The following is an 18,307-nucleotide window of genomic DNA, read 5'->3' on the forward strand; positions in this document are numbered from 1 at the left end:
GGCAGGCAGTGATCTTTATTTACCCAGACCTTGCATTCACCCTCCCAAGCCCCACCGTACTCAGCACCCTGTCATCTAAGATAATATTCCTCCATTCTGCATTTTAAACCTTCCACAATCTGGATCCAACCAAGCTTTCTCCAGACCTTTTCTACATCACTCCCCTTCACATGCTTTGTGTTCATCCTTCATTGCTAAAGAAGACTATGCCATCAGAGAAATGATGAAATGACTTGCACTTAACTCTTTTTTGAAGTGAGGGAGGGCTGTTCAAGGTCACCAGCCTCACATCTCCTCCAGAGACATCTGGATCCAGTGACCAGATATTCATCAGAATGACTGGGGATGACCCAGGATGCAATAGGAGACCCTGGCCCCTTTAGGCCAAGGTCTATGCAGGTACTCACTTAGGGTGAGCCTGTTGAATAAGCCTGTTTAAAAAGTAACCAAGGCACGGTCCCTTTAAAGAGGCAAAGAAAAAGAAAGATATCAGGCTGGGAGGGAAACAGCAAACAGTTACTACTGATAATCACTCTTAAGCCAGGAGGGTTCTGTTCAACCAACTGAGGGGGATACAGGATCTCACCCAAGGGGAAACTCTCTGAAGTTTCTAGAGTAGCATTCTAGAAATAGGGACATGATGGAGATTAGCTGCTCCTTTCATAATTTTCCAGAGTCTTTTCCTTCAGCAACTCTAAATGGGGTTGGCCTCTTCCATCTTCTCTCTCCAAGCTAGAAGCCAAGTCAGCTCTCAAAAAAGACTCTCATTTGAAGAATTCCCCCAGAGGGGGATTAGAGAAGGCTAGAGCCATCTCATCTCTCACCAACACCACTGTCCCTCAAGCAGGGTAGAACATTCACCTCCACCAATAAGAAGAGACTCCCATATTGGAGCAGGGGTAACAAAAAGAAAATTATTCTGAGGAATCCATAGGCTTCCTCATACTGCCAAAGGGGTCCATGATATCTAAAAAGCTTAAGAACTCCTGATCTAAGACTCTTAAGTTATTAAAAAAAAAAAAGTACCAACCTGCATTGGGAGATTGGGGCTGCTCTATTCTAATGACATGACAGGTACAATCCCTATCCCTCCTTATAGTCTAGGAAGAGATTCCTCCAGCAGAATCCATAACCTCCAAAGCTCAGTTACTAACCACCTTTGATACAATCAACCAGGCACTGGAGGGCCAATCAGGGGTTGCTGCATGTGCACTCCTCAGCAAAAGGTGAGAGGACATGTCTAGTTCCATGGGAAGGATCCCAGTCTAACACATCAGGGATTCCGCTGATCATCCCTGTTACAAGTGGTACTCCTACTCTAGACCTGGACCCTCTCACAAAGGGGAACAAACAAAGTATGACAGGGAGTCAGCCTCTCTGAATGCAGAGACTAGCACACCAGAATGTGGTAGTTACTCCAGAGCAGGAAGGGGAAGGGGAATAAGCATTTACTGAGAACCTACTATGTGCCAGGCATTGTGCTAAGCACTTTACAAATATCATATCATTTGATCTCACAACAACCCTGGGACATAGGTGTTATTATTATCTCCAGTTTATAGTTGTGGAAACTGAGGCAAACAGAAGTTAAGTGACTTGGCCAGGGTCACATAGCTAGTAGATATCAGAGGCTAGATTTGAACTCAGATCTTTCTTACTCCAGGCCCAGCACTCTATCCCCTGAGCCACCTTTTAAGAGTGTGATTGATGCCTGCATGTCTAAGGTCCTGAGAGCTGAACAGGGCCAAGCACAGATCACAATGTCCCCTGCAGCGTCAGCTGTAGAAGATGAGGAAACTGAAGTCCAGAGAGGCTGAAGTGACTTGTCTAATATCACACAGAAAGCGGTAGAACCAGAATTCAGGTACAGGTCCTCTGATTCCAAATCCAGCACACTGACTCTCATTGTTTCCAAACTAGCCTTCATCCATCTCATCACTTTCCCTTTGCACAGACTATATCCCCCTTCCTTCTCACCTAAATCTTGGAGAAAGTGAGGCTGGGGACTTTGCACAGCCCTCCCTCACTTAAATCCAATTCACTTGCATGTCATGCATCACCTCCCTCAAGTCACGATCTTTTGGAATTCCTTTCTGGAAAGATTACTCCGTGTCCCCTACTGCACGAGGCTTTCCCTGAACCCCTTGCAGCACAGCTCCTCTGCAAGGACAGTTAGTTACATTGTATTCACTTTGTGAGTACAGCTTTCCTCCAGATGGCACGTAAGTTCCCGGAAGGCAGGGGAGATTTCATTTTTGCATGACTGTTAGCACGGTGCTGCGGACACTGCACAATACTGTGATTGCCTTGACTCGCACTGCTGCAGATGATAACCGCTTTATTACTGGTGGAGCGTCTGGAGCGGACTGCAGCACAGCGCGCAGCCTCAGGAAGCACCGCGTGTGCAAAGGCGAGACGACCGCGCAGAAGGAGGCCCGGGGCGCGCGCGCCACTTTACCTAGGCCTGCCTGCGCACGCGGCACGGAGAAGGCAATGGGCCGCGCACAGGGAGCTACGGTACGTCCTGGAGGGCGCTCGCCGCTCTCTTACAGCTCTGACTGCGCACGCGGCACTGGGAAGGAACTGGGCTGGGCTCGAGGAACGCCCAGGACGGACCGCGCGTGCAGCCGGGACACGGCCGTGGGTAGCACAGCCTACTAACCCCATTTCGAAGGGGCAGAGGCCCGCCCCGCCTTTCCGTAGCTCGGGTTAGAGCGCAGAGCCATTTTCACCTCTTGTCAAACCCAGAGCCCCTCCCTCGTACGTCCAAAAGCACCCAGAAACACGCAATTGTCATCAAAATGCGCCCTTCCCTACTCGTCATTTTCTCCCGGACCGGTAGATGTCACCCTGAATTACCCAGGGCTGGGCTCTGGTATTCGAGGTTCCCGGCGGATATGCGCAATGGCTGCCCACAGGGGAGCGGTCGGGAGCCCTCCAAGAAGATCTGCCCCCACCAACAGTCGTCGGAGAGAGAGGTGCGTCCCTAAGAGGGAACAAAAGGGTGAGAAGGGAGAGGGAGTTCAGAAACTGGCAGGCCGCAGGGTGCTAGAGCGATGTCCGGGGGAAACTACAATTCCCAGCAGGCAAAGCGAAACGCGCCGCAGCTCGTTCCCCAGCATGCGCGAAGCAGATTGGCTCGTTGGGCGTGCAGTATGTAACTGACGACTCTCGGAGGTCGGGTTCACTTCGTTTTTCCAGACCTGGAACGCGGTCTAAATTGGGTCGGTGTGCTTTTTGACCTAGGGTGCTTTCAGATCGTAGATCAGGAAAGTTATTAGGCCACTCGCCTCATTTTACAGATAGGTAAATTGAGGGCCAGGGTTAAAGAGTCAGTAACTGGGCCAAGAGTGAAGAAAGAGGCCTCCCGCCCCCAGGCCCAGTGAGTTGGCATTGTGCACGTGCCCTTTGTTACATGGAGGGTCACCTCCTGACACCCAGCGAGACGCCGCCGTTGTCATGATATTTCAGCACCTAGCCCTTTGGACCATGAATCAGAATCACCCAGGCCTCCTCTCCTAACCCATCACTCTATCGACCCGCATATCGATATTCTCTGAGTCAGAGTCCTGTGCCGAGGGTTTGATAAGCCATGGGCCGTGTTGTCAAGTAGCCTGGGTCCTTATGTGCTGGGGTTCAGAGATCTCAGTATTGCAGTTGATTTAAAACCTGAAAGAGACTTCGGAGGCCATGTAGCCCAAGCCCCGAGGTCCAGAGAGGTTAAGTTGATGGGGTACAGGCTCTGGGAACCCCCTCGAACTCTCCTTGAATCTTCTCACTTGATCTGACCCAAGTCCAAAATCCCTGTTACCCCTAACCTATCCCAGCCCTCCATTGTCTGTTATCCCCAGGTAGCCTTCAGCTACTTCCTACCCTTAATCCCATTCTCTTGGTTTCTGGCGTCTGACCTCCAGTCACCCCAGCTAGTAGCCACTCCCATCAAGCCCCTCTCTGGACCCCTCTTCCAGTCACCCCAGAGTACTTGACCACCCCTAGACCCCTCCCTCAGTCTTTCTGTATGTAAGATCCCTCTTTCCTCCACGAAGGTGCTCAGATTCAATCTGGCCCGCATGGCGTTAGGGTCGCAAATTCCTTAAGAGTCTATCTAGATCTTTAATAAACTTTTGTTTTTTTGGCTGAAAGCAGGCTCGGGTCTAATTCACTCATTCGGGCAGGACCCGGCTTTTTGCTAAACCTCAACAAAGTGATTTGACAAGAGTCATACCGGTAGTATCAGTGGAAGGTCCTCAACTTGGGTCCTCTGAATCCAGTCAGTGCTTTAAAGGCTGAGTTGTCAGTGTGATTACTTAGGAATTTTGAGTGGGTTACTGATTCCCAACACCCTGCCACACACACACACACACACACACACACACACACACACACACACACACACACACGATGTGAGAGGTACTCAGGGTATGATACAGATTCAACCTTTCTTCGGGTCCTGTCTCTGACTAGGGCTTTGTGACCCTGGAGAAGTCACTTAGTGTCCCCAGGCAATTCTAAGGCTATCAGCACAGCAGGTGCACTGATCCATATTCATAGAAGGAGTTTTCTTCCTAGCAGTTCCCTATACCAGCAATATCACAAGTCAACAACCAGAAATAAGTCCTATAGATAGATTACTACGCTTTGCCTGTCCCTGTTTCTGGAGAATCAAGCCATGTAAAGCCCAGGCCTCACTATGTCACACCTTCTTTTCTTCCTTCCTGTCACCCTCCCACATTCCAATAAACTCCAGTAGCTCCCTGTCACCTCCAGAATTAAATATAAAATACTCTGTTTGGCATTCAATGCCTTTTATAACCTCCCTCCCTTTTCAGTCTTTCTGTATATTATACCTACCCCTACTACCACCTCCAGCAAGACACTGGCATCCTTGCTTTTACTGGACCAAGGTACTCAAATCTCCCAGCTCTGTGCATTTCACTGGCTGTTCTCCCATGCCTGGAATGCTCTCCCTCCTTATTTCCACTTGGCTTGCCTCAAGTCCCAGCTTAAATCCTACCTTCAGCAGTAAATCTTACCCAATCTGCCTTAATTCTAGTCCCTTCTCTATGTTGATTATTTCCAATTTATCCTGAATATAGCTTGTTTTTTCTAGTTTTTGGTTTGTTTGTTTTTTTCTGCAAGATTGTGAGTTCCTTCAGGGCAGGGATTGTCTTTTGACATTCTTTGTATCCTCCCGGTTTAGCCTAGTGCCTGGCACATACATAGTAGTAGACACTTAATAAATGCTTATTTACTAACTGACTACAGATTGCTTTGAATTACAGACTCATTTTTTTTTCCATTTCAATAGAGATAAGATGCAGATTCCAGATGAAAAGAAAAGCTATTGTGACCTACCTATTAAGCAACAAAGAAGAAAACTTGTTCAGGCTGTAAAGGACAATCCATTTCTTATTGTGACTGGAAGGACAGGAAGTGGTAAAACTACCCAACTCCCTAAATATCTTTATGAAGCAGGTAATTGTATTCTGAAACTTGTGATACATTTGATGAATAATCCTAACAATGATCATAGTGATTTCCCACATCTTCCTAACTCTCCCTCAGGGCCTCAGCTCCATCCTCACTGAGCAGATGACTTCTGGTCCTTTACTGAGAATTTAGAGGCTTGGTCACTGCTAAGAGCTCCCAATAATGACCTCCTTGAGTCTTCTAATCATCTTAGTGATATCACCCATCCTTTTATTTCTTCTTACCTTAGAGAAAGAGGTAACACTGTTTCTAAAGCTAATCCCCACCATCACCTATACCAGTAATCTCAACCCCTGCATGATTTTGCTTCATCAATTATTCTTTTTTATGAAACTTCAGTCTCTTCTACTTTATTGGGTCTCTCCCCTCAATCTACACATATACTCAGGTTTCCTCATCCTAAAAAAAAAAAACTCCTTCTCTCTTTCCTCACATGAACTGACAAATTCCTATATAGAACAGTTGGTACTTACCACCTCTATTTATGTTATCTTCCTATCTCTTTCCTCACATTAACTGATAAATTCCTATATAGAATAGTTGATTCTTAAGACCTCTATTTCTCTGCCACCTATTTACTCCCTTGCAAACTGGCTTCTATGTTAATAATTGGTTGATTCATGAACTTTTTGGCTACTTCTCAGTTTCTTTTGCTGGTTTTTCATATTCTTTTTACCCTTTAAACACAGTTGTTTCCTAAGGTTTTCTCTTATGTTCTCTTTTCCTCACTTTCAGTATTCTCCTTTGATGATACATTTCATTCACGTCTATGACTTCAGTAATCACTTGTGTGCTGATGACTCCATAGCTTAAGCCCTAACCTTCATAGAACTCCAGTCCTGGTCCTATTTCTTCATTCTCCTTGACCTCTCTGCAGCCTTTGACAGTGTTGATCACTGTCTTCTCCTCAATGCTCTTTTCTCTCTAGGTTTTCGGATTACCACTTTCTCCTGGTTTTCCTTCCACCTATGCACTTTCTTGGTCTTTTTTGCTGGACACTGCACCAGATCTTGCTCTCTAACTGCAGCTGTCCCTTGGGGTTTTGTCTTGGTCTCTCTTCTCTCTCTATACCTCTTCACTTGGTGATCTCATCAGCTCCCATGGATTTAAATAGCCATCTCTATGCTGATGATTCTCAAATCTACCTTTCCTGCCCCAGTTTCTTTGCTGACTTCCAGACTCCCATCTCCAGACTCACGTATTTCAGACACCTTAAGCTAGTTAAGCTCAATATGTCCAAAGTAGAACTCATTATCTTTTCCGCTAAACCTTCCCTAACTTCCACCTTTCCTATTACTGGAGAGGGCAGCACCATCTCCTCACAGCCTAGGAGTCATCCTGTTTCCTCACTCTTTCACCCCCTACATCCCAGCTGTTCTCAAGCCCTGCTGACTTCCCCTTTGCCACCACTATAATACATGCCCTCATCGCCTCATACCTTGATTATTGCAATAACCTGCCTGCCACAAGTCTCTTCCCACTCCAGTCCATCCTCCTTTCAGCCACTAAAATGGTTTTCCCAAAATATATATCTGACCTTATCACCCTCCTACTCAATAAACATCAGTGGTTTCCTATTGCCTCCAAGTTCAAATTCAGAATGCTCTATTTGGCATGCAAAACCCTTCATAATTTAATCCACTTCTTCCTTTCCAGCATTCCTGCACCTTACTCCCTAACACGTAGCCTTTGATCCAGTGGTATTGGCCTCCTGGCTATTCTACAAACAGAAGAATCCATCTCTTGGATTCTCTCTAGCTGTCTCTCATGCCTGGAATGCTCTCTCCCTCTTCTGTTCTTAACTGCTGACCTTTAAAATCTTGACTACTGGACTACCTTCCTTTAAGTCCCAACTAAAATCCTACTTTCTACAGGTAGCCTTCCCCAACACTTCTTAATTCTACTGCCTTCCCTCTGTTAATTATTTCCTGCTTCTTATGTACGTAGCTTGCTTTGTATATATTTGTTTTCATGTTATCTGCCCCATTAGAGTGTAATCTTCTTGAGGGCAGGGCCTGTCTTTTGCCTCTTTTTGTATCCCCAGTGCTCAGCACTATGCCTTCATTTAATAAATGTTCATTGATTGATTCTAGCTAATTCCTAGATATAATTATATATAATATAACATATAATATACTTCCAGAGTCTTAGCAGACATGTCAAACTCAACATGTCTGAAACTGGACTCATCCTCTCACCCCTAAACCTGTCCAAATTCATAAAATTCTCCATTCCTCTTAGTGATTAATTAACAGTAATCTCAGTCTGGTATCTCAAGTTATTTTTGATTCCTCCTTCTTCCATATTTCATGTGACCAGTCAGTTGCCAAATCAGACCATTTCTTTCACTCCCCTATCTCTCCTATCCGGCCCTTGCTCTCCACTCCCCACTGTAGCCAGCCTCGTTCAGTCCTTCTTATTTTTTTACCTAAGCCATTATAACAGCCTCTTAATTCCTCAAGTCAAAAACTTTCTGGGGTGCCCCATTGCCTATTGAATAAAGCATGAACTTGTGATCCAAGGCTTTTCCTAGCTGATTTCTACCCTATCTGCCCAGCCTTATCTCATACAACTCCTTTTGCATATTTTCTGTTTCCACTAAAATATACTACTCCCAACCCTTGTTCTCATCTTGTTACTTTATTCATGCTGCGTCTCAAGCCTGGAATTGATAGATTGCCCAAACCCTTTCTCTCCATTCAAGGTCAAGCTCCTATGCATTTCCTGAGATCACCTTCTTCCCACCCCCACCCATACTTGAAAGTGATCTCTGTCTTTGAACAGCACTTTGCCTGGCTTTTCCCCTTTGCACTTATTTCTCTCCCTTCTACCAAAGTGATTTGTGTACTTGCCCTTCCACTCATTAAGCTGTAAATTTCCAGAGACTTCTCAGATCAATCTTTGTTTCCCCAGTTAACTGGATTTAAATTCATCTAATTTCATCCCCAATCCAATTTTTGAATGCAAAAGATGAGCATACTGTTTTTATTTAATAAGAGGCACAGAGACATAAAGATTTGCTTAATTGCATGTTTTATACTGCATGAGAGATAAGTACATTTTGCCATAGCTTAGAGTTACCTTTCTTCAAGTCAACAAGGATTTATTAAACGCTACGTGCCAGGTGCTATGCTAAGCGCTAGAGATACAAAGACAAGCAAAAATATGGTCCCTGCTCTCAAAGTGCCCCCATTCTAATGGGAGAGATGACATATAGGTAACTATGTTATGTTAACTATACAAAATATGTATGGAATGAACCTGGGGAATTGTCAGAGGGAAGGTACTTGTGTTTTGGGTGAGGTTGGACATAGCTTCTTGCATAGGTGGGGATTTGAGCTGAGACTTGAAGGAAGACAAGAAAGTCAAGAATCAGAGATAAGGAGGAAGGGCATTCTGAGATGGGGGACGGCCGAGGAATGGGCAGAGAGCAAGGAGTTAGACTTTTGTATTTGAGGAACAAGGCCAATGTTAATGGATTGTAGAATATGCAGAGGGGAGTCATTTCTTGCTACTTTTTGTCACATAAAAGGTTAAACTAATAATGCCACAACTAAAATCCGAGATAATTTTTGTTAGCAACAATCATCATTTTTTTGGCCATGGAACAGAATTGTCCAGTATGGTCTCTTCTGGGCATGTAGTAAGTTATCTATCTTTGAGGACTTTATACTGATGATAGGTCATCAAGAAACATGAGTCTCTATTACATAGTGATCTTCTGTGTTGACATCTCCTGATTCCCCTTAATTCTGGTGTCTCCTTCTGTTGATTGTCTCCATTTTATGCTGAATGTAATTTGTTTCTACATATGTATTTGCAAGTTGTCCTCCCCTCTTAAACTGTGAGCTCCTTGAGAACAGAGACTGTCCTTTATAATGTTTTTGTAACCCCAGTGCTTAGCACAGTGCCTGGCATGTAGTGGGTGCTCAGTGTTCATTGACTGACATTTATTCAACTTGATTCCTCCTTTGGAGCATTCCCAAATACGTAGACCTTGTTAGCATCAACTCCACCATTATCGGATGCTTTCAGTGACAGATAGGAGGAAGCTGATGACAAGGTTGACAAATGGCAAAATAACTTTGTCATCTTTATCAATTTAAGTATTTCTTTTATCTTAGAAAACTTATTTGACAACTTTGTATCCCCAGGGTTTAGAAGTGTTTGGCTTGCTTTCTGAAGAATCTAAAATGGAAGTAAAAAAAATTCAAAGAAAAATTTTTAAATGTCCACTTTACGTTAAAAGTGTCCACATTCGATAATCTGTATTGCTGCCATCAATGCAGTTTTAAAATTCCAATATGTAACACTAAGTTATAATATTGTCCTTTAAAAACAGCACAGTTTTTCTGTTTACAAGAACTATCAGGAATGGGAAGAAACAATTGTATGATTTTGGTTTTTTATCTTATTTTTGTTAGGGTTTTCGCAACATGGTATAATTGGTGTGACTCAGCCGCGCAAAGTAGCTGCCATATCAGTTGCTCAAAGAGTTGCTGAAGAAATGAACTGCTCCTTGGGGAGTGTGGTAGGATACCAGGTTCGCTTTGATGACTGTAGCTCTCAGGTATGAACGCGTCGGGGGCTCCCTGTTACCTTCCCCCAGTAAAGTTCAAACTCTTTAGCTGCCATTCGAGGCTCATTACATCTGGCACCACACCATCTCTTTGGCTTCATCTAATGTTATTCTCTACTTTCTACTCTCAGCTTTAGTCAAAGCAGACTCATCACTGTTGCCCCTATACACTTGGCATTTTGCTCTTTCCGTGTCATTGTTCCTGCTTTTTTCTATACCTGTAATGCTGTTCTACTCTCTTCCTGTTGAGTTTCTACCTGTTTTTAGAACTCTCCTCAAACACCACCTCCAAGAAGCCTTCCCAGCTCACCATACAGACTGTCAGTCTGTTTTCCCTCACTCTCACCAACATTTGATTGACTCACCTCCTTTTGCAGTCATTGTTCTCTGATACCCTCTTTTGTATTCAAACATATAGCACCCTACTCACCCCCAGTATGCTTCTCCATTTCCCATCAGGTGGCCTGCAGCTTTAATTCATTGAAGACTGGAGTAGTCCATGATTCATAGCTATGTACCATCTTAGATTGATATTGATGTTAAAGAGATGGGACTTGGTGTCAATAGAAGTTTAGGGTCATCAAAAATTTTGTAAAAATTTCGAAAGGCATTCTTTCTCTCATTCAGTTCTGGGCCCAACTCATCATTCATCAATCTGTTCAAAATTGAGTCACTAATGGACCAGCTCTATTGGCTGTCAATCCAGTTGCATATCTTAATTTGAACATTAGGTATTTATTCATCTAGTTGGTTTTTCCTGTGTAAATAGACAGCGGTTTTGCGTGATTCTAGATTTTATTTCGATTTCATCTCTGCCCTGTCTCATTGTTTGATACAGTCATAGCGTTACCCTCAAACAGGTGCTCTCCTAAAGGACCTCTTAGGTGAAGTAATGTGGTGTACTCTACAGGAACACTGTATCTAAAGTTAGAGGAAATGGGTTTAAATTCCACCTCTGCCACTCATTACATATGTGACCTTGGGATGTGACATCTTGTCTCTGAATCTCTGTTTCTTCTTTAAAGTCAGGGGATTGGACTAGATGAATTCTAAAGCCTCTTCCAGCTCTAGAACTGTGATCCTCAGCCTTTTCCATTTAGACTCTGTAGTATCTTCCATGATAGTGAAAAACAATTTTGGCAAGCATCCCCAGTTTTAGGCTTCATTTGGCGTTAATAATCGGAGGGTTGTCAAACAAATTTATCTCTGTTGTTAAATCTCTCAAGGGATCATATGATTTTTGACACATGCATGGAAGACATACTGTAAGAAAGGCTTTAAGAGATAGCATTTTGTCCTCAATCGAATGCCCTTTTATGATTAACAAAAAGTAAGCATCATGGGATCTTAAATTCTCTACACCTTTCAGTCAATTCTGTGACTTATAAAGATGTAGTATCTGGTAGAAAATCATTTGTGAAAGCCTATCTGTTCCCTTCTCCTATCTTCATTGATGACATCCAGGATATGTGGTTTGATTCTCATTGAACTGGTAGAGATAAACATGAGTGACAGTCATTACTAGTATTTTCTCTGTTGTCCTTTTCTGGCAATAATAAGGGCCAGGATGGGCATCTTGGCTCTTTTAGTTTTCTTAAGAATCACTCCTTCAACACCCTCAACTAACCCAGAGTTAGTTGCCTCCAGCCCAGTGCAGCTCCAGATACACTTGGTCTAAGACAGCTGCTACCTTTTCTGTCTTCTTTTTACATAGTTACTTATGCTTCCTCATTCAACCTCCTTGGGCCTCCATTTCCTCAGATTAATCTCTAAGGTCCCTTCTAGCTCGGTGATCCTGTGGTCCTCCGTACGATTTTACAAACAAATTGCCCTAAATTGGTGTTGCCCTGGCTATCACCTCTCCACTTTGACAAGGAACTCAAGTGTCTGCTGGCCGAGTGGTTTCTGGGCTCTTTTGGTCTTGTTGCAACAATTAATCTGCATGGGTTAAACTTCTTTTGAAAATGGTGATAGGCTAATAGCTTAATGCCTATTCTATCCATCTCTCATTTTCAACAGCTTATTTAAATAGGACAGTTTGCAGCTGCCTCTATTGTGCATGATATATCTTTTTTACTGTAATTTTTTAGTCTTGATTTTGCTATTTACCCTAGTCAATCTTTAGTCTAACTGCCTGCAGACATCTATAACAATAACCAGTCTTTTCCTCTTTGGTTCAAATAATTGTTTTTGTAATGTTACTTGGGGCTAGTTGTGTCTGAAATCTCTCAACTTCCTTCTCGAAGAGAGTATTCAAATATTCCAATGGATTTGATTGATTGATATGTTTCTTCTTCAACCTTTGTATGTCTGTTTATCCTGTATGGCCCTTGCTTCTGTCTTCCCATAAGTTTTCAAGATGTAGACTTTCCTTGTTCTATCCTGACATCAGGAGGCTACCAGCATTTCTAGAAGGCAGCACTAGAACAATGAACAGGGCTGGAAGTCAGTGAAACCTGTGTTCAAATCCACTTACTATTTGCATGATGCTAGACAAGTCGTTTAGCCTCTGTTTGCTTAGTTTCCTCTACTCTAAAGTGAGGATGATAATGATAACATCTGCTCCCCGGGATTGTTTGGAGGGTCAAGGGAGATAGTATTTGTAAGGCACTTGGCTTTAGCACAGGGCCTCGCCCAGAGGAGCTATTTAATAAGTATTAATTTCCTTCCAGTGGAACATACAGGCAGCATATATCAATGTCATGATATTGATGGTCTTTCTGCAAGACACTTCTATGTAGTATATAAACCTTTGGTCTCTCCCTTTTCTTCTAAGCCATGTTTCTCGATATATTTTTTGTTATTCTCACTTGTATCCACCTTTACACTGAAGCCACCTGGTACTATTAGCTAAGCTAATACTTAGCTAATACTAAGTATTAAAATAGATTTAATTTAGACAGTCTTAGCAAAATATTCATAGACTTTCTGCACCTTCTCATCCTCTGCAACAAATATTGGTGCATAAGCTGTAAATGTCATGGTAGTCTCTTAACAGATGTTTATCTAGAGTTCAGAATAAGGAGGTGGCTAAGCACACAAAGAAATGAGATTTCTTGTTGGTTGGATATACAAAAAACCCAGCTGTGCTCTGAAAAATCTCTATTTGTCCCTCCTAAGAGACCTGTGAGCTTCCCTTTCATTTAGTTACAACTTACTTTTATCTTCTGATTTCATTTATATATTCCTTGAGGGCAAGAACTGTTGTTTTCCCAATATCTGGCATGCCTGGTTCATGATAGGAGCTTAAGAAATGCTGGTGGATTGATAGTGAGAAGGTCAAAATTTATATAATTCCTTTTCTTTTTTTTTTTAAGAAATCCCAGATGACCATTCTCTTTATTGCTCTCTGGATTCTCCAGTCTAAAATTTGTAGCTATAAGATTCTGTGACATAGAGACTGTGCTTGTATTCTTAAAGCTAAATAAATGAGATTTTTTTCATATTTCTTTTTCTCTCTTGACTGGAAAGACAACAGTTAGCAAAGTCACGTCAGCTGACTCCTTTTGTGCAAGGCAGGTGATAAAGAGTCCAAAGTGGTTTTCTCTTTAGTATTTAGGCCTGTGATTAGTTGGGATAACCCATACAGTGTTGAGATTTCTCTTCATTTTATTTGAGATATGTAAAAGGACTTCTCATTCTAATAGTTGCAGGGAGTTTTCCTCCTGTTATAGCTCCTAAGATTTCCTTCTCCTTTTCTGTACTATAGATGCTCCTGCTGCCTGGCATCTCACTCAGGCTAAACTCTGACTTTTTACTTTGTCTCACTGCTACTCCCTATGGAGTTGGAGTTATGTGAAAGGAGGGTGGAGGGGAGGGTAAATAAATTCCTCACAGCTTCTCTGTTTCACCCCAAACTCTTGTCATTCTTGTCACTCTCATTCTGCCTCCTCCTCCCTGCCTCCTCTGCCTGGCTGCTTACTCATTTTCAACACCTTCCCAGGTCTTCTGCCTTTTACTACTCTCTCTAGTACTTCACCTCCTAAATCCTTGAAATTCCTACTTTTTTTCTTGATAGTTATTATAATCCTGTATTATGCTGTTTTGAAATTGTTGGGTTTTTAATTCTCAGATTTATTATTTATTTTTACCATTTTTTTTTATTCCAAATTCTCTCCCTCCAGGCCCTCTCCTACCCACTGAGAAGGCAGGCAATAAGATATCAGTTATACGTGTGAAATCAAACAAAACACATTTCCATGTTAGCCATGTTGCAACCAAAAAGAAAAAAAAGTGAGAAAATGATACTTCAGTTTGCCCTCAGAGTTCATCAGTTCTCTCTTGGAAGATGGAGAGCATTTTTTGTCATGAATTCTTCAGAATTATCTTATATAATTGTACTGATCAGAGTGGCTAAGTCTTTCACAGTTGATCATCACTACAATATGGTTACTGTGTACGTACATTGCTCTGGTTCTGCTCACTTCACTTTACATCAGTTCGCATAGGTCTTCCCAGGTTCTTTCTGAATCTATCCCTTATCATCATTTCTTATAGTATGATAATATTCCATCACAATCATATTCCACAGCTTGTTCAGCCACTTCCCAATTGGTAGGCATCCCTTCAGTTTCCAAATCTTTGCCTCCACAAAAAAGATCTCATTTTTAAATTGTTTTGATTGATTAACTTTAATTTCATTTCTGTGGCAGAAACTATTGGAATAAAAAATTTGGAGGGACTCGAAGTGTTGTTTAATGTTTTATCTAAAATGCCTGTGGTACTGTAACTTGCTCTATTATGCTGTTTAACCCTCAGGATACAGCAATCAAATATATGACCGATGGATGTCTGCTAAGACATATGATGGTTGACCCAGACCTTACCAAATTTAGTGTCATCATTTTGGATGAAGCCCATGAAAGAACTCTAACAACAGTAGGTATTATTATTATTGGGTGTCTTGTTATCAAATACCATGAAATTTGGATTTAGTTTTCAGAAAATGAGATGTTTTTCTTCATTCACCTTTTGTCCTTATATGAATTGTTTCCTCATATCTATAGAAATCAGTGTCTTTCTTTGACTTATTTGTTCTCCCCATTTTTACTGGTTACTGGTAGGAATATGTTTGAAGGAAATTGTCTGTTTAGGTACATGCTTGTGTTTCACTTGATGGTAACCTTCCTTTTAGGATATCCTATTTGGCTTGCTGAAGAAATTGTTTCAGGAGAAGTCGCCTAACAGGAAGGAACATCTGAAGGTGGTAGTGATGTCAGCTACAATAGAGTTGGTTGAACTCTCATCCTTCTTTGGAAATTGTCCGGTAGTTGACATTCCTGGAAAGATTTTTCCAGTCAAAGAGATATTCTGCAACTTGATTGGACCAAAAGACAAAGAAAACTCTTCATATGTTAATGCGGTACTACTTAGAACACTTGTTTCTTTGTTTTCAAACCCCATTTCTGGTTAGTTGAGTAACCTAGCCGCTCAGCTGTACCCTTCGCTAATTTTGTGGAAATTCGCCATTTTGATGATACTCTTTTCCTGTAGCTCATATTTCATTCATCCTTTCATTCAGCAAGTCTTTATTAAGCACCTGCTACATACCAGGCTCTATGCTATATGTTGGAAATACAAAAACAAAACATTCTTCAGTCTTAGGAAGCTTATATTCTGCTGAGGATAAATAACATGAACACAGATAAATAAATATAAAATATGTCCAAGCAAATACAAAGTCCTTTCTTAAAGTAAGGGCATTAACAACTAGATGATCAGAATAGGCCTAATTGGGAGGTGGAAGCTGAGCTGTGTGTAGAAGGAAACTAGGGATTCTAAGAGTCAGAGGTGAGGAAGCAATGTATTCCAGTCATGAATAGCCCATGCAAAGGCGCAGAGATAGGCATTTAAATGTTGTATGTAGACTACAGGGAATTGGCCAGGTTGACTGAAATGCAGACTGCATGAAGGAGAGTAAGATATAATAAGCCTGGGCAGGTAGGTGGGAGCCAGGCTGTCAAGGCCTTTAAATGCCAAACAGGAGTTTGTATTTTAATCTGGAGACAGTGGGGGGCCTTGAGTGTTTGTTAAGCAGGGGAGTGACATGGTCAGACCTGGGCTTTAGGGAAACCCTTTGGGCATTTTATTTCCAGATGGAAAGGCCTACAAGCAAAGTGATTTTTGTTCTATTTCTTTCTCCTTCTGTGGCTCCCTCCTACTTGCCTGCTAGTGATGCTCTGCAGACTGTAGGCACTCAATAAATGTTTATTGAATAAGACCAAAGTCCTCATAGATCAGAGGTGGGAACCTGTGGCCTCTTGACTAAGTCCAAGTCTTACAGAACTGATCCTTTTATTAAGGGGATTTGTTGTTTGACATTTGGATTCAATCAAAGGGCCACACTTGAGGACCTAGAGGGCCACATGTAACCTCGAGGCTGCAGGTTCCCCACCCCTTCCATAGATCTAGATTTTCTTGCTAAGGAGGCAGTGCACTTATGGAATTTTTCCACCAGGGCAAGCTAAATTTGAAATAATGAGGAAAAACAGATGGGAACAATCTAATATTGCCTTCTATGTCAGGTCCCTTTGCAGATGAAATATGTATATGGGACAGCTTTACCTGGCATAAGTTTGATTTTTTTATGGAGCAAAGGGATTAATTCCTGATTTCCCTAAGTTGATGGGACTTTTGCTTCTTGTTTTCCTTTAGGTTGTAAAAGTGACCATAGAAATCCATTTGAATGAATCTGCTGGAGACATCTTGGTGTTTCTGACTGGTGAAGATTCCCCTTCATGTTCTCATTTCTTCCTGCATGTAAAGAACAGCAGTGAGGCTTATCATAAGTCAGGAGATCTGGGGAGCTTTGCCATAGCCCTGTCAGATGAGCTAAACTTAGTTTTTGCATGCCTGTATATAAAAACTCAGTACAGACAACCTGCCACCTGTACTTCTGGCAGGAGAATCCTAAAATAATGTTAAGCGCTTTGGACTTCTACTGAAGGACACACATAAGTGTACGGTGGTGGTGGAACTATGATCAGTTCCTTTGTTCTGTCTTGCCCAATCATTTGACACACTGAATTATCCCAGGCAGGCCTGAATGACCATGGCATCCCAGAACTCTGTCCCACCAGAACTTTCTTCTTGCCATGGTGGGATTGTTTTCGAGCCTCAACCCTTTGTGACTCCTGGATGTGATGTGACAGATGTGTGGCTCATAGATAGAATCAAGGATGGCAGCTCTTGGGAGTTTAAAATTAGAACAATTAAATTCCAAACTAGGGTTATCCTTGAGCATCCTATTAACAGGAATGAGTCATTTTATTGTCTCACTTCCTACCCCTCCTTTGTCCTAATGTCAGAAGTGAGGCAGGCTAAGGATCTCTTCTTCTTAAGGAACCTCAAACAGCCTGAGAGAGGCAATTGCTCTTGGACTGACTTCTCCGTCCAATTCAACAGCCATTTATTAGATGCCTACTATGTATAAAGGCCTGTCTTTTTATAAATTGGCCCTTTTCATCACCCTATCATCTTACTCCAAGTAATGTATTAATTAATTATAAGGGATGGGGCAACTGGTGAGAGGGAGTGGAAGGGATAGTAATAGTAATGCAAAAAAAAAAAAAGAAAGAAAACAAAAGAATGTCAATGAAACATTAAAAAATATGCAGAAGAAAGCAGACCAAGGTTCAGAAGAGATTGCACACAAGCAGGGCAGAGTGGGTACTACTGGGTTTAAATTTATGATGTACTTTTTTAAAAAGCTGTACTTAAAAGAGATTCACACTTATGCCTCACTCTTAAAAGAGGGTCATGTTTCATAATCACTCATTTACTCTTACTTATTGCTCTTAAAAGAGGGTCACTTTTCATACTCTGTCCTCTTTTTCTGGTCTTTGTATATGGAAATGTTTGTGTTTGTCAAGTTTGTAATAAGAAAGAGGAGAAAAAATACAACACAGTCTGAGGAGGAAAAAATTCAAGAGGTTTAGAGTTATGAGCTTAATCTTTCCCTGTGAGATTCTTATTTTCGTTTGGAAGCTTACTTCCGATAACTTGAATTTTTAAAATTATGATTAATTACACATTCAAAGCAACGAAGCAGTCAGTATAAGCCAATGATATTCTAATTTCATTATCATCTTAATAATGCCACCTTACATCAGTTCATCATTTCACAGTGTTCATGGTACTCTTACATTCTGTCACTGGATCCCCACAAGAACTTTGTGAAATAGGCAAGGCAGATATTATCATTTTCATTTTACTGATTAAAAAAATAAAGCTCTTTGA

At 41.9% G+C, this 18,307-nt stretch overlaps 1 protein-coding gene across 3 annotated transcripts in view; it reads left to right on the forward strand.

Moving 5' to 3' along the window:
• Positions 1–2,265: 2,265 nt before the first annotated feature.
• Positions 2,266–18,307, forward strand: part of DHX40 (DEAH-box helicase 40) — a 49,882-nt gene continuing 33,840 nt past the window's right edge. The window contains exons 1-6 of one of the 3 annotated variants that reach the window (XM_072646874.1): positions 2,266–2,978; positions 5,309–5,475; positions 9,915–10,060; positions 14,828–14,947; positions 15,204–15,431; positions 16,724–16,790. In XM_072646874.1, the coding sequence (XP_072502975.1) occupies positions 2,905–2,978; positions 5,309–5,475; positions 9,915–10,060; positions 14,828–14,947; positions 15,204–15,431; positions 16,724–16,790 (802 nt within the window). In that variant the 5' untranslated portion in view covers positions 2,266–2,904. Of the gene's footprint in view, positions 3,005–3,064; positions 3,225–5,308; positions 5,476–9,914; positions 10,061–14,827; positions 14,948–15,203; positions 15,432–16,723; positions 16,791–18,307 lie in introns of those variants that run through there. The other 2 variants (XM_072646876.1, XM_072646875.1) reach the window with 2 other exon arrangements.

This window comes from Notamacropus eugenii, chromosome 2 (assembly GCF_028372415.1).
Source record: "Notamacropus eugenii isolate mMacEug1 chromosome 2, mMacEug1.pri_v2, whole genome shotgun sequence".
Classification (NCBI taxonomy): Eukaryota; Metazoa; Chordata; class Mammalia; order Diprotodontia; family Macropodidae; genus Notamacropus; species Notamacropus eugenii.